General features: G+C 39.6%; 1 protein-coding gene across 4 annotated transcripts in view; it reads right to left on the bottom strand.

Moving 5' to 3' along the window:
- snx14 (sorting nexin 14) overlaps window positions 1-14,971 on the bottom strand; it is a 34,371-nt gene that overhangs the window by 13,137 nt on the left and 6,263 nt on the right. For 3 of the 4 annotated variants that reach the window (XM_066676619.1, XM_066676620.1, XM_066676618.1), the window contains 9 exons: window positions 14,487-14,562; window positions 13,886-13,930; window positions 12,584-12,664; window positions 12,093-12,207; window positions 11,584-11,739; window positions 9,402-9,526; window positions 8,115-8,173; window positions 7,531-7,554; window positions 3,712-3,844 (listed from right to left, as the gene is read on the bottom strand). In XM_066676619.1, the coding sequence (XP_066532716.1) occupies window positions 3,712-3,844; window positions 7,531-7,554; window positions 8,115-8,173; window positions 9,402-9,526; window positions 11,584-11,739; window positions 12,093-12,207; window positions 12,584-12,664; window positions 13,886-13,930; window positions 14,487-14,562 (814 nt within the window). The remainder of the gene's footprint in view (window positions 1-3,711; window positions 3,845-7,530; window positions 7,555-8,114; window positions 8,174-9,401; window positions 9,527-11,583; window positions 11,740-12,092; window positions 12,208-12,583; window positions 12,665-13,885; window positions 13,931-14,486; window positions 14,563-14,971) is intronic. The other variant, XM_066676621.1, reaches the window with a different exon arrangement.

Consider the following 14,971-nt stretch of genomic DNA (forward strand, 5'->3'; position numbering starts at 1 on the left):
AACGACCTCCTTGTTTCTACACTCATGTTTTATCAACTCCAAACAGTAGCCCTTTGTAGTTCTAAAAATACAGACTGCAGTGGGCTGTAATTAATATGGCAGCTCTTAAATGAAACTTGTCCAGTTTTAAATTATGACGTTTGTATCAGTGTTTAAAACAAAAAACTCAACATCTTTTGAGTCGCCAATCCACCTACTAACGTGTTTTTATTGGACCGTGGGAGGAAACAAATGCGAACACAGGGAAAACACACCACACTCCTCACAGACAGTCACCCGGAGGAAACCCACGCAGACACAGAGAGAACACACCACACTCCTCACAGGCAGTCACCCGGAGGAAACCCACGCAGACACAGGGAGAACACACCACACTCCTCACAGACAGTCACCCGGAGCGGGACCCAAACCCACAACCTCCAGGTCCCTGGAGCTGTGTGACTGCGACACCACATTTTTAGAAATTTTATTTAACTTTTAGTATTATTTTATTAAGCTATTAAGCTACCACTAATATTACAAGGAAGTCCTTAAAAATAAGATGTATTTATATATATAAACTTTCCCAGTAGTCTTCAAATCTGGACCATGGATCCAGGTTCCGGGCAGGGGTTATACAATGGCCGGCGGATATAACACTATGACAAGACACCTGGCCAGTCAGGTACATTGGCAATAGCAGTGAGATACTGGCCAGTCATTTTAAAATCCATGTCTGGAACCTGTATCTGATTTGTATCAGTTTTTAAGCACTCTGCTATAGACTAGTGCTTGGCGATATGACCGCAAACCAATATCACGATTAACTGAACATTTTACCTCAATTAATATTAATGAATGAATAATCGATTTATTGATTTAATAATGAATGATTGATTTCTTGTTGTTGTTCTGTGCCTCATAGTTCACTGACGAGGACTGTACTGTAAATATGCACCAGATTTAAAACTGGGATATATTTTCAAATGTTGCTGGCAGACTGTCAGTTTTGTGGTGAAGTGTGTTTGTTAGGATGTCTAGACACCATGTCTCAGCGGAAGCCCTCAATTAACAGTTCTTTCAGTTGGGAACGCATTAGTAAGCATTGTGGCTGTTGACAGCTGAACACTTGTTGCTCATAACAGCGCTTCAGTTTGACCAGGGCAGCTCTAGTAGGGCAGAAATGTGATGACATAAAATTCTGTTACACTGAGCCCTCGTCTGCGGAGACTGTATGGTCACATGCTTATTGTTGTGTTACCATTAGTAAGGCTGCAACTATTTAACGCATAATTTAACAAACTGAGATGCAGGGCTTTATTCCTGGATTTTTAAATGAGTTGGGGCTACTCATCAAGCTGAAAAATCACAAATATAATATCGTCCATGTTTTCTGTAGTTTCTATTCCAGTGCCTGATATTTCATGTATTCCTTCTGTCTGATGTCACTTGAATTGCTACCACTGCTGTTTTCCACTCTTTACTGTACCATAGTATTTACTATAACTATATCTGGTTGGCTCACAATTATTTATCTGCCATAAAAGGCTATATGTGTTGCAGCGCTATTTTCCAACACTCTCTGGGGTCTTCTGTTAGAACACAGTGGACAAAAACCCAAATTTGATGCAGATGCAGATGTTCCTGACTTTTTTTTTTTTAATGTCTACGCACCAATAAACTGTTGAACATATCAGAGGCTTTTGTACATTATTTAACCATCGACTGACCTTTTTCTTGCAGCTCAAACGTACTAACATTAAAATGAATAAGAACAACAAAACCAGTAGTACACTATGACTTTATAAGCTGTAATTCAACAAAAAAAAGGTACTGATAGTGTCTCTCTGTGCAGCACTGAGAGCTTCTACGACTCTGAGAAAGCTTCCCACTAGCTGTTGAAAGATTTCTGTGGGATATGAATGCACTCAGCCACAAGAGAATTAGTGAGGTTAAGATACTGATTTTAGTGCTTCGCCCCTCCAAAGAGCACAGATTCACTGCACAATATGTGCTTAGGGGGCCATCAGAAAAAGTCTCTGAAAGCTAAGCTGTTTGACTAATGATGATTCAAAGAGAATGAAGAGTGAGAAAAAGAAAAGAGGAAGTTTAACAGAAAACAAAACAAAGGAAAATGCTTTTGAGTCATTTTTGTATTCTCACGTAGATGTGAGAACTTTTAAAAACACAGCCAAAAACCTCTGCATTTGTGTGGCTTATATTTTTGCTGTTATAATAATTATAATAATAATAATCTCCACTTGTTTCTACTCATTAGTAGCAAGCATTTTTCGGTGAAGACTTTCAAGCAGAAGGGAAAGGTGGCTCAGATCAGTGCTGGAGGCCTGCTTTAAGAGACACTGCACACACAGGCAGCCCGACTCACTTCACTCTAGGCCGGAGGGTTAGGGTGGATTTGACTGATGGGGAACCTGGTGAGTAAGGGGCGCATGTTGGAGGATGTGGATATTAAACGCATGTTCAGCACACGCAGGCAGCAGTGGACGATGGGAGAGACAAGTCAGACTGGAGGAAAGGTCACTGTAAGATTCGGTGCTGAATGTTGAAAAGCTGTTTCGGCTGTAATAATAAGTGATGTGTGGTTTATTTCAGCCTGATGATGTTGATGATATTAAAACAAAAAGAGCTCCAGTGTCGTAATCTGTATTGGTATCAGAAGTTTGTATCAGAACTGGATTGGAAATTAAAGGCTAAGCACCACTTAATGGACCTCCATGAGTATTTGACATTACTGTAGTTACTGACAGATATAAGTATGAATTAAAATGAAAATAGCAGCTTAATTTGCTTTAAAACTGACAATTTTATTAAATTGACGGAAAAACCCAAGATCCTACGGAAATTCTTGAACGCGAACGTGACGTCACTGGTGGACAACAGCTGAACAACGCCGCGGTAAAACACCGTTATGACTGACTGTTATGACAGTATCTAGCTAAATAACCAACATTATTCATGACAATAGCCTAGCAATAAGCTAAACTCAAATGTAGAGGTACCGTTATTCTTGTAAATGTGATCGAAGTCGAACTCGAATTCATCCGACACTATAAACCTCCGTAATGCAGCTACGTAGCCGAGTATAATCTGAGCCACCGAGTTTAACAGGTCAAGCTAACGTTAACTAACACCAACTAAAACAGGCGAAGTGAGTGTCCTTACCCTGTTTACCTCCATGTTACAGAGGCTCTTGAACACCTTTCGTTGGTGTCCTTACATGCCCATATTGTTGGAAAAGCGCCAGTGAAATGAGCTACAGATAACGGAGTGAGCGGATTGTTCTTTCCAAAGTGCCCTTTTAAAGTTGACAAATTTAGTCCATTTTCTGGATATTTTGGGATCTTTGGGCCATTTGTTCACAGATGTCCCACTGTACATTGAATGATTGCAGCCAAAAACAACACACCTTTTCGTCATTTTACATTAAATTAAGTGCAGCTTCTAGAGTTGTTGTCCACCGTCTACGTCACAGGCAAGACGCCTATTAGAGTTTCCCAACACCGTTGTGGGGGGGGGGGGGAACCAACGGTCTTTTAAACCTTATTCCTTCAATTAGTGAGAAATAACATGTTTTCTGACGATCAATAAACACAAGTTAGGAACTCAAATTCCACTGTATTTATTTGTTTGACATTTTCATATCACTGCTGCTCAGCCTTTAAACAATGTGGGGTGGCCCTTCATTACATCTGGACAGTGATCGAGTCTTACCATGTCCTCTTCACCTTCCACCATGGAGTAGGCAGGCAGCATGGCTCCCTCCATAGTCGTGCTTCTAAATACGCCCTTCAGTTTACTGCCAATGCGACTGATCCCAAACGATTCTCCTCGCTTAGACGGGTTCCTGCACATGCACACATTGCAGAAAATAATTATTCATCCTAACATAATAAGAAATGTGCATCAGCCTCTTGCTGCAAAACCATGCACACTGCAATTCATAAAGTAACGAAGAAGCTGAAATGGTAAATTCCTGCTGAGTAATATTTTCAGTATAGTCATAATGCACAGAAATGCATTCAACTATAGTCATTCTTATGAAACACTATGTGAAGGACACCTACATAATAACCCAAGTATAGGGACTTAATCATATACAGGGTGGGCCATTTATATGGATACACCTTTATACAATGGGAATGGTTGGTGATATTAACTTCCTGTTTGTGGCACATTAGTATATGGGAGGGGGAATACTTTTCAAGATGGGTGGTGACCATGGCGGCCATTTTGAAGTCGGCCATTTTGGATCCAACTTTTGTTTTTTCAATGGGAAAAGGGTCATGTGACACATCAAAATTATTGGGAATTTCACAAGAAAAACAATTGTGTGCTTTGTTTTAACGTAACTTTATTGTTTCATGAGTTATTTACAAGTTTCTGACCACTTATAAAATGTGTTCAAAATGCTGCCCTTTGTGTTGGATTGTTAATGCAAACCTCTTCTCCCACTCTTCACACACTGATAGCAACACTGCAGGATAAATGCTAGCACAGGCTTCCAGTATCTGTAGTTGGCTGCCATGGTCACCACCCATCTTGAAAAGTTTCCCCCACTCCCATATACTAATGTGCCACAAACAGGAAGTTAATATCACCAACCATTCCCATTTTAATAAGGTGTATCCATATAAATGGCCCACCCTGTATATTAAAAGTAATAAAAGCATTTTTAAAAGCTTTCTTCAGTCTTTGCAAGATGAGATGCAACAGATTTATTTTTTTATATAACTACCTGTTAAGAAGCATTTTTTGTTAGAAAACAAGACAGTTAAATGCAAATCTGTTCTGTGAAAACTCTATCACCAATAACTTTAAATTTAAAAAACACTAAGCAAAACCTAGTCTTTTTGCTCCAGAGCTCCCCCTACAGTTACAGAGGGCTATTCACTTTTACAGCACTGCCCTGAAATCAAAGGGGAGGGAGTGGTTCCCTACCCCCCTCCAAAAGTTACATAGTGCAGTCTCTGCAGTGCTGTGCCCAGAGAAGTGAGGACAGAGGCTCTGTTCTCCCTAGTGCAGGTCAGTAAAGCATCACAATGATTTTGAAGCTATATATTTAGCGTTAATTTTTTTGAACTCTATTTGATAAGTCCCTTTCATAAAATGGTTTCTAGCCTCGCATTTACTATGCAAGTTCCATTACATTACCAAGTAATGTAATGTTTTACAACTAGTACATTATTCAATATAGTCAAGTTAAATAAAGCTGTTAAATGTAACAAGAGCTCTAATGTCATCATATACGATGTCAATATAATCATGTCATCTTGCAACAACTGACAACAACTATTGCTTTAAATTGTAGTACTTGTTTATGTTACATGTAATACATGTTTTAAAACCCCTATTCAAACAAAGGGCTGGGCATACGAAACAAAAATAAAGCTCAAACAAACGTAGAAACACACGCAAACACACAAAGAGCACGCAGAGCATCAAAAAAGCGTGCCGAGCAACCATCACTCCAGGAAATCATTTGCCCCAAAGGCTGATCTCTGACTCCTTTTCCCTTCTTAAAAAGCCTCTGTTCTCTTTTCTCCAGTTTAAAGGAAAACATCAATAGACTCCGGAAAGCTGAGCTCAGGGAACTGAATTTTGAAATGTTCTGCCCATGCAATTTTCTAGTCATATATTAGATATTAGATAGTATTTGTGTAACACCAAACAACTGCAGTCTGCACTAGTTAATTAGTATTAATTTATTTACTGATTAATACGATATAGCATTCATACATTATATCTTACGGATAAATACAGTAAAGTGTGTAATTGTAAAATGGTCTTTATATCTGTGAAGTATTTCTGCTATATTTCTCACATTAGATCATTCTCCACTTGTTTCTACTCATTAGTAGCAAGCATTTTTCAGTAAAGACTTTCAAGCAGAAGGGAAAGGTGGCTCAGATCAGTGCTGGAGGCCTGCTTTAAGAGACACTGCACACACAGGCAGCCCGACTCACTTCACTCTAGGCCGGAGGGTTAGGATGGATTTGACTGATGGTGAACCTGGTGAGTAAGGGGCTTTGATGGTGATGGACAGAGGCTTGCGGACTATTATAGTAGCCCATCCTGGAGGAGTGGAGTCTGAACTACATGGCACATGTTGAAAGACGTGGACATTAAACGCATGTCCAGTACACGCAGGCAGCAGTGGACGATGGGAGAGACAGGTCAGACTGGAGGAAAGGGCACTGTAGGATTCGGTGCTGAATGTTGAACAGCTGTTTCGGCTGCTGTTATTATGACAAACTGCGGGTCATATCCTCGCTGTCAAAAGAAAATCATGCATCTCCAAAATGGTAATTTTATAGGAGAGGGGAAAGAGCCTTCTGCACATTCAGCAGAATTCAACGTAATTCTGGAGCATCTTTATTGGTCAATCATGAAATAGTCACAAAATGTAAAGGACAGATCTGGAAAAATCAACCAAAATGGAGATACATGTTTTCCTTTGGATGCTGACGACATATAACATACTTTCAATGGAGATTAGACGGTATGTGCAGAGTAGAATGCCCCTAAAAGTAGCTTAAAGTAACAGAATGCCCTCATTATAAAGATTTCTACAAACACAAGTAGCTCGAGAAACACAATAGCGTGACACTAATTAACTTTTCATTATTAAAGTGTATTATTTAGCCTTGGATTATAAATTATATATAGATTTGGAATAATTTGTACTGTTTTGAAAATGACCAGATGTCTAGTCACCGAGTCGGTAAACAAATGAAAAATATGAATAAATAAATGCTGCATTAGTGTCTGTTCCCTCACCTGGGGCTGTATGAAGATAAACAAATTAAGAAACGAATAAACAGATAAATAAAAGCCTGAGCAAACATAAGTAGGACAAATAGCAAAGATGTTCAATTAATGAGAGTTCAGACAGTCACATATTACCATGCATCCCTACAACTGCGTAACACAAAACTGTCTGGGGTACAGTTAGAAATAAACAAAAGAAATAAATAAATGAATCATCACAGAACTCAAGCAACATCTGAATCTGATGTACGAGGAATCCTCAATATATTTGAATACGCTAATATAATGAAAATAAGTAAAGCATGCTTGTATGAGGTGTACAAATAAGTTTTAAAGTGTTTTTTGTGTAACATATAACATAAATCTTTAATTCAAACATAAAAAAACATATATTCTCCCTCTCTGTGGCCATTTGTTTGAAAATGAAGAACTTATTCATTACTGTATTCAGTAGAAATAGCTGCAAAAGCACGTGCACGGAATTGCTCTGTTTTTGAGGATAATACTGTATCCAAAAATACATTTGAGGTTTGGTTTAGACGATTTAAAGATGGTGGTCTGGATTGTGCTTGTGGATGGTGCAGGAGCATGTTTGAATTTTAATTTACTATTATATGTTAAACAAAAATGCTCCAAAACGTATTTGTACACCTGACATATGGCGTACAAACACTTTGGACTGCACTCAGGCTGAAGTGGCTTGCATGCAGTGGGTGAAATACTGCACATCACACTGGCCTGTAAGCATGCTCATGAACTTACCTTAAATCATCCAAACTCAAATTCCTGGAATAACAGGCACAATGGAGTTACTGTCTGACACGGACGATCCCTTTCTCTCTCCTTCATTGGGTACAGCCTCAAAAAACACTCCTGATCTGTGGACCACTATTGCCTGACCAACACTGACATATCCGTCCACATACACATTCTTTCATTGATACAAGCTTCACATAAATATCACAAACAACTTTATGAGAAACTGTAGGAGCCTTTGCATGGAGCTGATGCATAACCATGACTGTGCAGAAGCCAGCAACAATGTCTGTATTCCACCTGTTTCTCTAACACATGCTGCAATTAGTGACACAACTGTAGCGCTCCTGTTCAAATGCAGCTTTTACAGCTAACACAGATGTTACGTGTGTGATTTAACTCTAAGTTCAGGTGACACAACCGAGGGATGCTCAGATGAATCTCACTGTACTTATGTTTGAGATTATTCATCAAACTTGTTGTGCCTCAACTAGTCAACAGCAAGTAGACTGAGCTGAGTTTGTTTTTCTCCCACACTTTTCTATTCAAATTGGGTGGTGAGTCATAGGTGCAACACAATGATTACGTACCTGTTCAGTTTAGCGTTCCTGGCAGGAGATTCAACCCCACAGAGCAGGTATCTGAAATACTGCAGAGAAAGTGTGGGATACATGTAAAACAGGAGTTCTGCAGAAGATATGTATTCTCAATAACGTTCACATTACGTGTATGTAGCGTCCTCCTTGCTAGGTTACATACAATACTGTGCCAAAGTCAGAAACCAACATCAATTTATTTCCTTTCTGATCATTCATTCATTCAGAGAGCTGGACGTTACGGCCAAAATGTATACCACTATATATTTCTTAGTTTTGGTTGATAAAATATAATTTTGGTTTAGATATGAATATGATAAAAGTCCCTAAAAAACTGCCAAGAACGTTTTGAAATTTGAACTTGCTAAGTGTATGAAACATCCTTCTATAAAATTTTAATAAAATATATATATATTAGGGGTGGGACTTTAACGCATTAATTGCGATTAATTAATTACGGGGAAAATAACGAAATAAAAAAATGTAACGCATTTTGCACCATGGAAAGTTTCTCAGTGCATGAGTTCCAGACGTACAGATTACCAAGACGCACAATGTGATGAACATGATGGAGATGACGGAAAAGACTACGCTGGTGGATGGGAAATTTAAAAACAATCAGATGGAAGTAGAAACAAAAATGTTGTTATTAGCACTTTATGCAGGAAGGAGTTTGCTTATCACAGGAGCACTTCCACCATTCGTTATCACATCAACGCAAAACATGTTGGGGCAGGCGCACAGGTCAGTAATGTTAACAGTACAGTGATCCATCGTTTTTCGCGGGGGAGTAATTTTTTAACCAAGTCCCACCCCTAATATATTATATATATCCTGCTAATGTAAACTTGCTGTTTTTAATTTCACACTTATTTTGCACGCAGATATTACCATCTGTTTATCAAATATGTTTGGAACCACCTGCTTCATGAAAGGCAGAAAATGCTATAAACTTCTAATATCTAATTTTACAGATCCATGTTTCCTTAAAAAACTGAAAACAACAAAAGCTGTAATAAAGGGCCAAGGGCATTCAACTCTGAAGGATTTGATATAATTGTGGCCTTTTTTTGTTTTTGCTTGAAATTAAATAAAGGAAGGTCTCTGACTTTTGCATTGTTCAGAACTCTGCTCTTGTTTTTCAAGAGAGCTAGGGATGGCCGAGTGGTGTCACTGAAATAAGGGACTGTCTTGGCGGCAGACTCTTGGTTGGATTCACCACTGTTATTACAGGTGTTATTTAAGAGAGTGAGGGACGTTTAGGAACGTGTTGTTCATTACCTCATCGCTGTGGCAGAACATTGGTGTGAAGACATTCTCCAGAAGGGACAGGACATGCTCATAAGCCTCAAAGAGACAGCGCATTTTCTGCAGCTTCACCACTCCTGGGTAAGGGCCTTCCGCAACTACAGGAAATAAGAAAAACAATATACCACTATTTAAAAAGTTACCACAGTTTCTGAAGAAACTGTGGTTTCTTCATGAATGTCTTTTAAAAGCATCCAACAATAAAGGCAGCATGGCCTTCTTTTGAGCATCTCCATTGTCTTGTGTTAAGTCTGTTTAACATCTTGTTTGTGTTTTAGCTCTCAAGCAGAAAGCCTGGCCTTTTCCTTTAGGAGGAAATTCCACGACTTGGCTTTCGATCTGAATCACCCTTAAGAAAGTTTAGAGATTCATAATGCTCTTCAGCTTATAAAAAGTTATTTTTCTCCAACAACGCTGCTGTTTTCACAGACCATTTTGTAATAGTTCACTTTGCAGAGCATTTATTACAGTGTAGGGAACAATATAAGTGCAATGAACTAACACCTGAACACAGTATTTACATGGGACTTAAAAAAATACCTTACACCACATAGGTACCTTCACACAGTTACATGTTGAGACGCTGTAGCATTACATTTTGACTGACATTATGTATTAAGCTGTGGAATAACATTCAAATCGTTATTCCTAACACTGTAATGAACACTGTACTTTAAAGTGTGATAAAAATAGTTGTGACAGTATAAATTCAAGAAGGCAAGCATGCCATTCCTATTTTCTAGGCAGCAGTGGCTTCGTCTAAGGTAATGTAGGCTTTATTATGGCACACCGATGTTATCATGTTCAAGCACATCAACAGATCTCCATCTGCGTCTCTAGAACGTACGTGATTTCATCGTAACTTTTGAAATCTTTGTGAGTCAGACGCCCACTTTCACGTAGCACCAGCACCAGTGCAGATTCTTTCCGTTTGTTAACCATCTGCTTCACAACAGAGCAGTGGATGGCCATGGAAACGAGAAGAATAAAACAAAACAACCCTGCAGTTTCTGATCATGTAAAATCAAGTTGTGTTATACATAAGTGCTTTTTGTTGTTGTTGACAAAATAATTAATTTTACGACACTGAATCATAATGTTTGTTTTGTACAGTAGTTATTCAAATAATGCTCTACTTTCACTGCAGCAAAAATATATTGAATCTTGTAAAGTCAACATTTCTTTTTTGAGATATTTTTTTCCACGTAGATCCAGTCAAGAGAGTCCTCCAATTGGTTAGGCCTTCAGGAGGTGAACTGAAGACCTTACACTTCTGACAACAGAATATGATGGTTTGATGCCTAATGGGTTGAAATATGTGTGGCATAGATATCTCTCCCAAGTGAACACAGGCACCAGCCACTAGGTTTCTGACATTCATTCATTCATTATCTGTAACCCTTATCCAATTCATGGTCGTGGTGGGTCCAGAGCCTGCCTGGAATCATTGGGCTCAAGGCAGGAATACACCCTGGAGGGGGCGCCAGTCCTTCACAGGTCAACACACACACACACACACCCCTACGGACACTTTTGAGTTGCCAATCCACCTACCAACATGTGTTTTTGGACTGTGGGAGCAAAGTCAGTCACCCAGACAGTCACCCAGAGGAAACCCACGCAGACACAGGGAGAACACACCACACTCCTCACAGACAGTCACCCGGAGCGGGAATCAAACCCACAACCTCCAGGTCCCTGGAGCTGTGCAACTGCGACACCTACCTGCTGCACCACCGTGCCGCCCTAGGTTTCTGACAGTTATCAAAAATAAAGACATCTGTATCTCTGTGTCAAGGCTCTTCACTGAAGAAGTAACATTAACTTTATAATAAATATAAGCTTTATTATTATAGAGTGAGGACGAAAGATGACTTGTATTCAAACTAGAAAAAATAATAATAAATTCCCGCAAAATAAATATTTTTAAAAAATGTACCTCATATGTTTTCCACACTGTGCACGTTATCAGCAAGAAGCCTCAGATATTTAACATAGCATGTCTTTCACGAGCATGTTTTAGTCAGAGTTATGGGTGGGAACGGGAGACAGGATCTTGGCCGGTGAGTTTGAAGCAGGCAAGATAACATCATGATCCACAGAAGGCACTCAAAACAAAGTCGAAAGAAAATAAAAAAGTCACGTTAACACTCACCATTGCGAATTTCCTCAACGATAAAAGGGTCAAAACTGATTTTATCAATGCTCTCCTCCAGACAATACGTCTCATAGATCTTCTGCACCTCACCATGCAACTGCTCCATCTCAGAATCGCTCAGCTCAGGACAAAGGATTTTATCATTGAACTCCTCTATAAAAACACACAAACACAAGAAATGTCAGCACACAGATCTGGACACAGATACCAGCAGTGGCAGGGAGAAGCTGGGATTGAGTGCCTTGCTCAAAGGCATTTTAGTTGTGAATGCTCCTGTTCCTTCACACTTCCCACTCCCAGTTTTCACCGTTTCCTGTAAAACTCTTCAGTATTTTAATAGTTTTAAATGTTTCTTTTCACCACTCTCCTGCCGCTTTACCTCTCCCGTCCTCTCAGTCTCAAAACTTTGTCTATCAACTTCTGTCAAACATCAGCACAGGATACTGAGTTTAAACAAATGCTTACATACTTCATATTCATTCACACACACACACACAGGGCCTCACCCACAGCGAGGCAGAACTGCAGCACATGCACAGCTCCTTCCTTCTTCAGAAAACTCATGAAGCGAAATAACAAATCCTGCTGCTCCCGGATCTCCTTCAGGTCAAGCTTCAGCACCTAACACACAGACATGCAATAGGCCTTATTTGTTTGTTTGGTGTCTAAAGGAAATGGACACATCGACACATATAGGTTTTAACTGGGATTTGACCAGTCTGATACTTTTGAAGGGTCCCACTGTGAGGTTAAAGTTACAGATCATCACTCTGTCCAGTTGGACCACTGAAAGTTTTCCCTGAAAAACAGATCATCCAGATTGAGCTGACACAGGGGGGAGGAGAAACGCCAGCTGCATGAACTTTTAAGGGCCTTGAGCTGGTCATTTCTAGATTTAAAAACATGCTGTTTGACCGTTGACCTTTTACCAGATTTATGTTTTTCCAAAGGGACAAAAGTGTGAATAATTGTTTGCTGACTTTGTGGCTGATCTTACGGTATGATTCATGTTGCGAAAGGATGCGTATTTCTGCAGAAAAGGCACCAGCGCAGATGGAGGTTCAGTCACTGGCTCAGGCTAATGGAGAAGAAAACAAACATTAGAAAAACCTTTGACTACACAATGTTTAAAGGCTAAGCACCAGTGATATGAACGTGTCGAACAAATAAATACAGTGGAGTTTGAGTTCCTAACTTGTGTTTATTGATAGTCAGAAAACATTTTATTTCTCACTAATTGAAGGAATAAGGTTTAAAAGTTGCCCCCCCCCCCCAACGGTGTTGGGGAAACTCTAATAGGCGTCTTGCCTGTGACGTAGATGGTGGACAACACTCTAGAAGCTGCACTTAATTTAATGTAAAATGACGAAAAGGTGTGTTGTTTTTGGCTGCAATCATTCAATGTACAGTGGGACATCTGTGAACAAATGGCCCAAAGATCCCAAAATATCCAGAAAATGGACTAAATTTGTCAACTTTAAACGGGCACTTTGGAAAGGACCCTCCGCTCACTCCGTTATCTGTAGCTCATTTCACTGGCGCTTTTCCAACAATATGGGCATGTAAGGACACCAACGAAAGGTGTTCAAGAGCCTCTGTAACATGGAGGTAAACAGGGTAAGGACACTCACTTCGCCTGTTTTAGTTGGTGTTAGTTAACGTTAGCTTGACTCGCTAAACTCGGTGTCTCAGATTATACTCGGCTACGTAGCTGCATTACGGAGGTTTATAGTGTCGGATGAATTCGAGTTCGACTTCGATCACATTTACAAGAATAACGGTACCTCTACATTTGAGTTTAGCTTATTGCTAGGCTACTGTCATGAATAATGTTGGTTATTTAGCTAGACACTGTCATAACAGTCAGTCATAACGGTGTTTTACCGCGGAGTTGTTCAGCTGTTGTCCACCAGTGACGTCACGGTCGCGTTCAAGAATTTCCGTAGCGAGCTCGGGTTTTTCCCTCAATTTAATAAAATTGTCAGTTTTAAAGCAAATTAAGCTGCTATTTTCATTTTAATTCATACTTATATCTGTCAGTAACTACAATAATGTGAAATATTCATGGAGGTCCATTAAGTGGTGCTTAGCCTTTAACTATCAAAGTTATGCAGTGACAGAGCAGTATTTATATAATACAGACAGCAATATCAATATTATACAACTGCTGGATAACACATACTAGCTCGCTTCTATTTACTTATTATAATTTATTATTTATTTTAAATGATGACAAATCAGTATCAAGCCATAAGTGTCTGTTAAAAATGGATGTGTAAAAATAGATTTAAAAACTTACAGGAGTGTCATCAATGAATATGAGCACCATGTGATTCACTGTGTCCTGGGAAAGGGGTAGGAAACCAAAAGAAATCAGACAGCTTCATCCAACAATGTCTGAATTCAATCTATAAGTATCTAGCAATAACTGTACATTTTAAAAATTTGACATTCCACCTTAAAAGGTGCAGCAATTAAATTGCGATGAAAGATTATTACCAACAAGCATTAAGTCATTTAAGGTGGACTGCCAACATAATACAGCATTTACATTCTAGTGACTGTAAAGAATGTAGTTGTTGTTCCAGGCAGCATTCCTTTATAGGTTTTTCTACCCTCCTACTAAAGGTACATAGTGAACTTTCTGCAGGGCTGATCCTGGAGCAGCAATGACAGAGGCCCTTTTCGCCTCATTACAGGAGCACCACAATTATTCTGAAGCTGCAACTTTAAGGTAAAAACTACTACCTGGTGTTCCTTTAAATGGATATAATATTTCTGTATCAGCAAAAAGTACACTAAACAATGTGATTAATCATGTTTAGTTTTTTAATCATTTAACAATCTCAATTTAAACACAGATCCAACCCTGGAGTCCCAGAAAACTGCTGTTTACGTACAGGGTCGGCCATGAAGTCCATAGTCGGGAGAAACACAGAGCCACACATGACCTCTCGAATCAGCAAAGCCAGGGACCTAAAGACCAACACACAAGCAGTCGTCAACCATAAACACAAATACTCTTCACAAACACAGGATGACCCTGACCAAACAGGCACTGCACTTATTAAGACAGCCGCCTGACAAACACTTGGTCAGTGAAAAAGCACTCGGTGCAAGAATGACTGCACGCATGCAAGCACACACACACACACACACGCACGAAATGCTGAAGGGATAAACCAGGTCTGTGCAATGTGTGTTAAAAGCAGGCCACTATTTTGTCAGTGACTGTGAGGAGTGTGGTGTTTTCTCCCTGTGTCTGCTTGGGTTTCCTCCGAGTTACTGTCTGTGAGGAGTGTGGTGTGTTCTCCCTGTGTCTGCGTGGGTTTCCTCCGGGTGACTGTCTGTGAGGAGTGTGGTGTGTTCTCCCTGTGTCTGCGTG

This window comes from Hoplias malabaricus, chromosome 7, assembly GCF_029633855.1.
Source record: "Hoplias malabaricus isolate fHopMal1 chromosome 7, fHopMal1.hap1, whole genome shotgun sequence".
NCBI classification, from domain to species: Eukaryota; Metazoa; Chordata; class Actinopteri; order Characiformes; family Erythrinidae; genus Hoplias; species Hoplias malabaricus.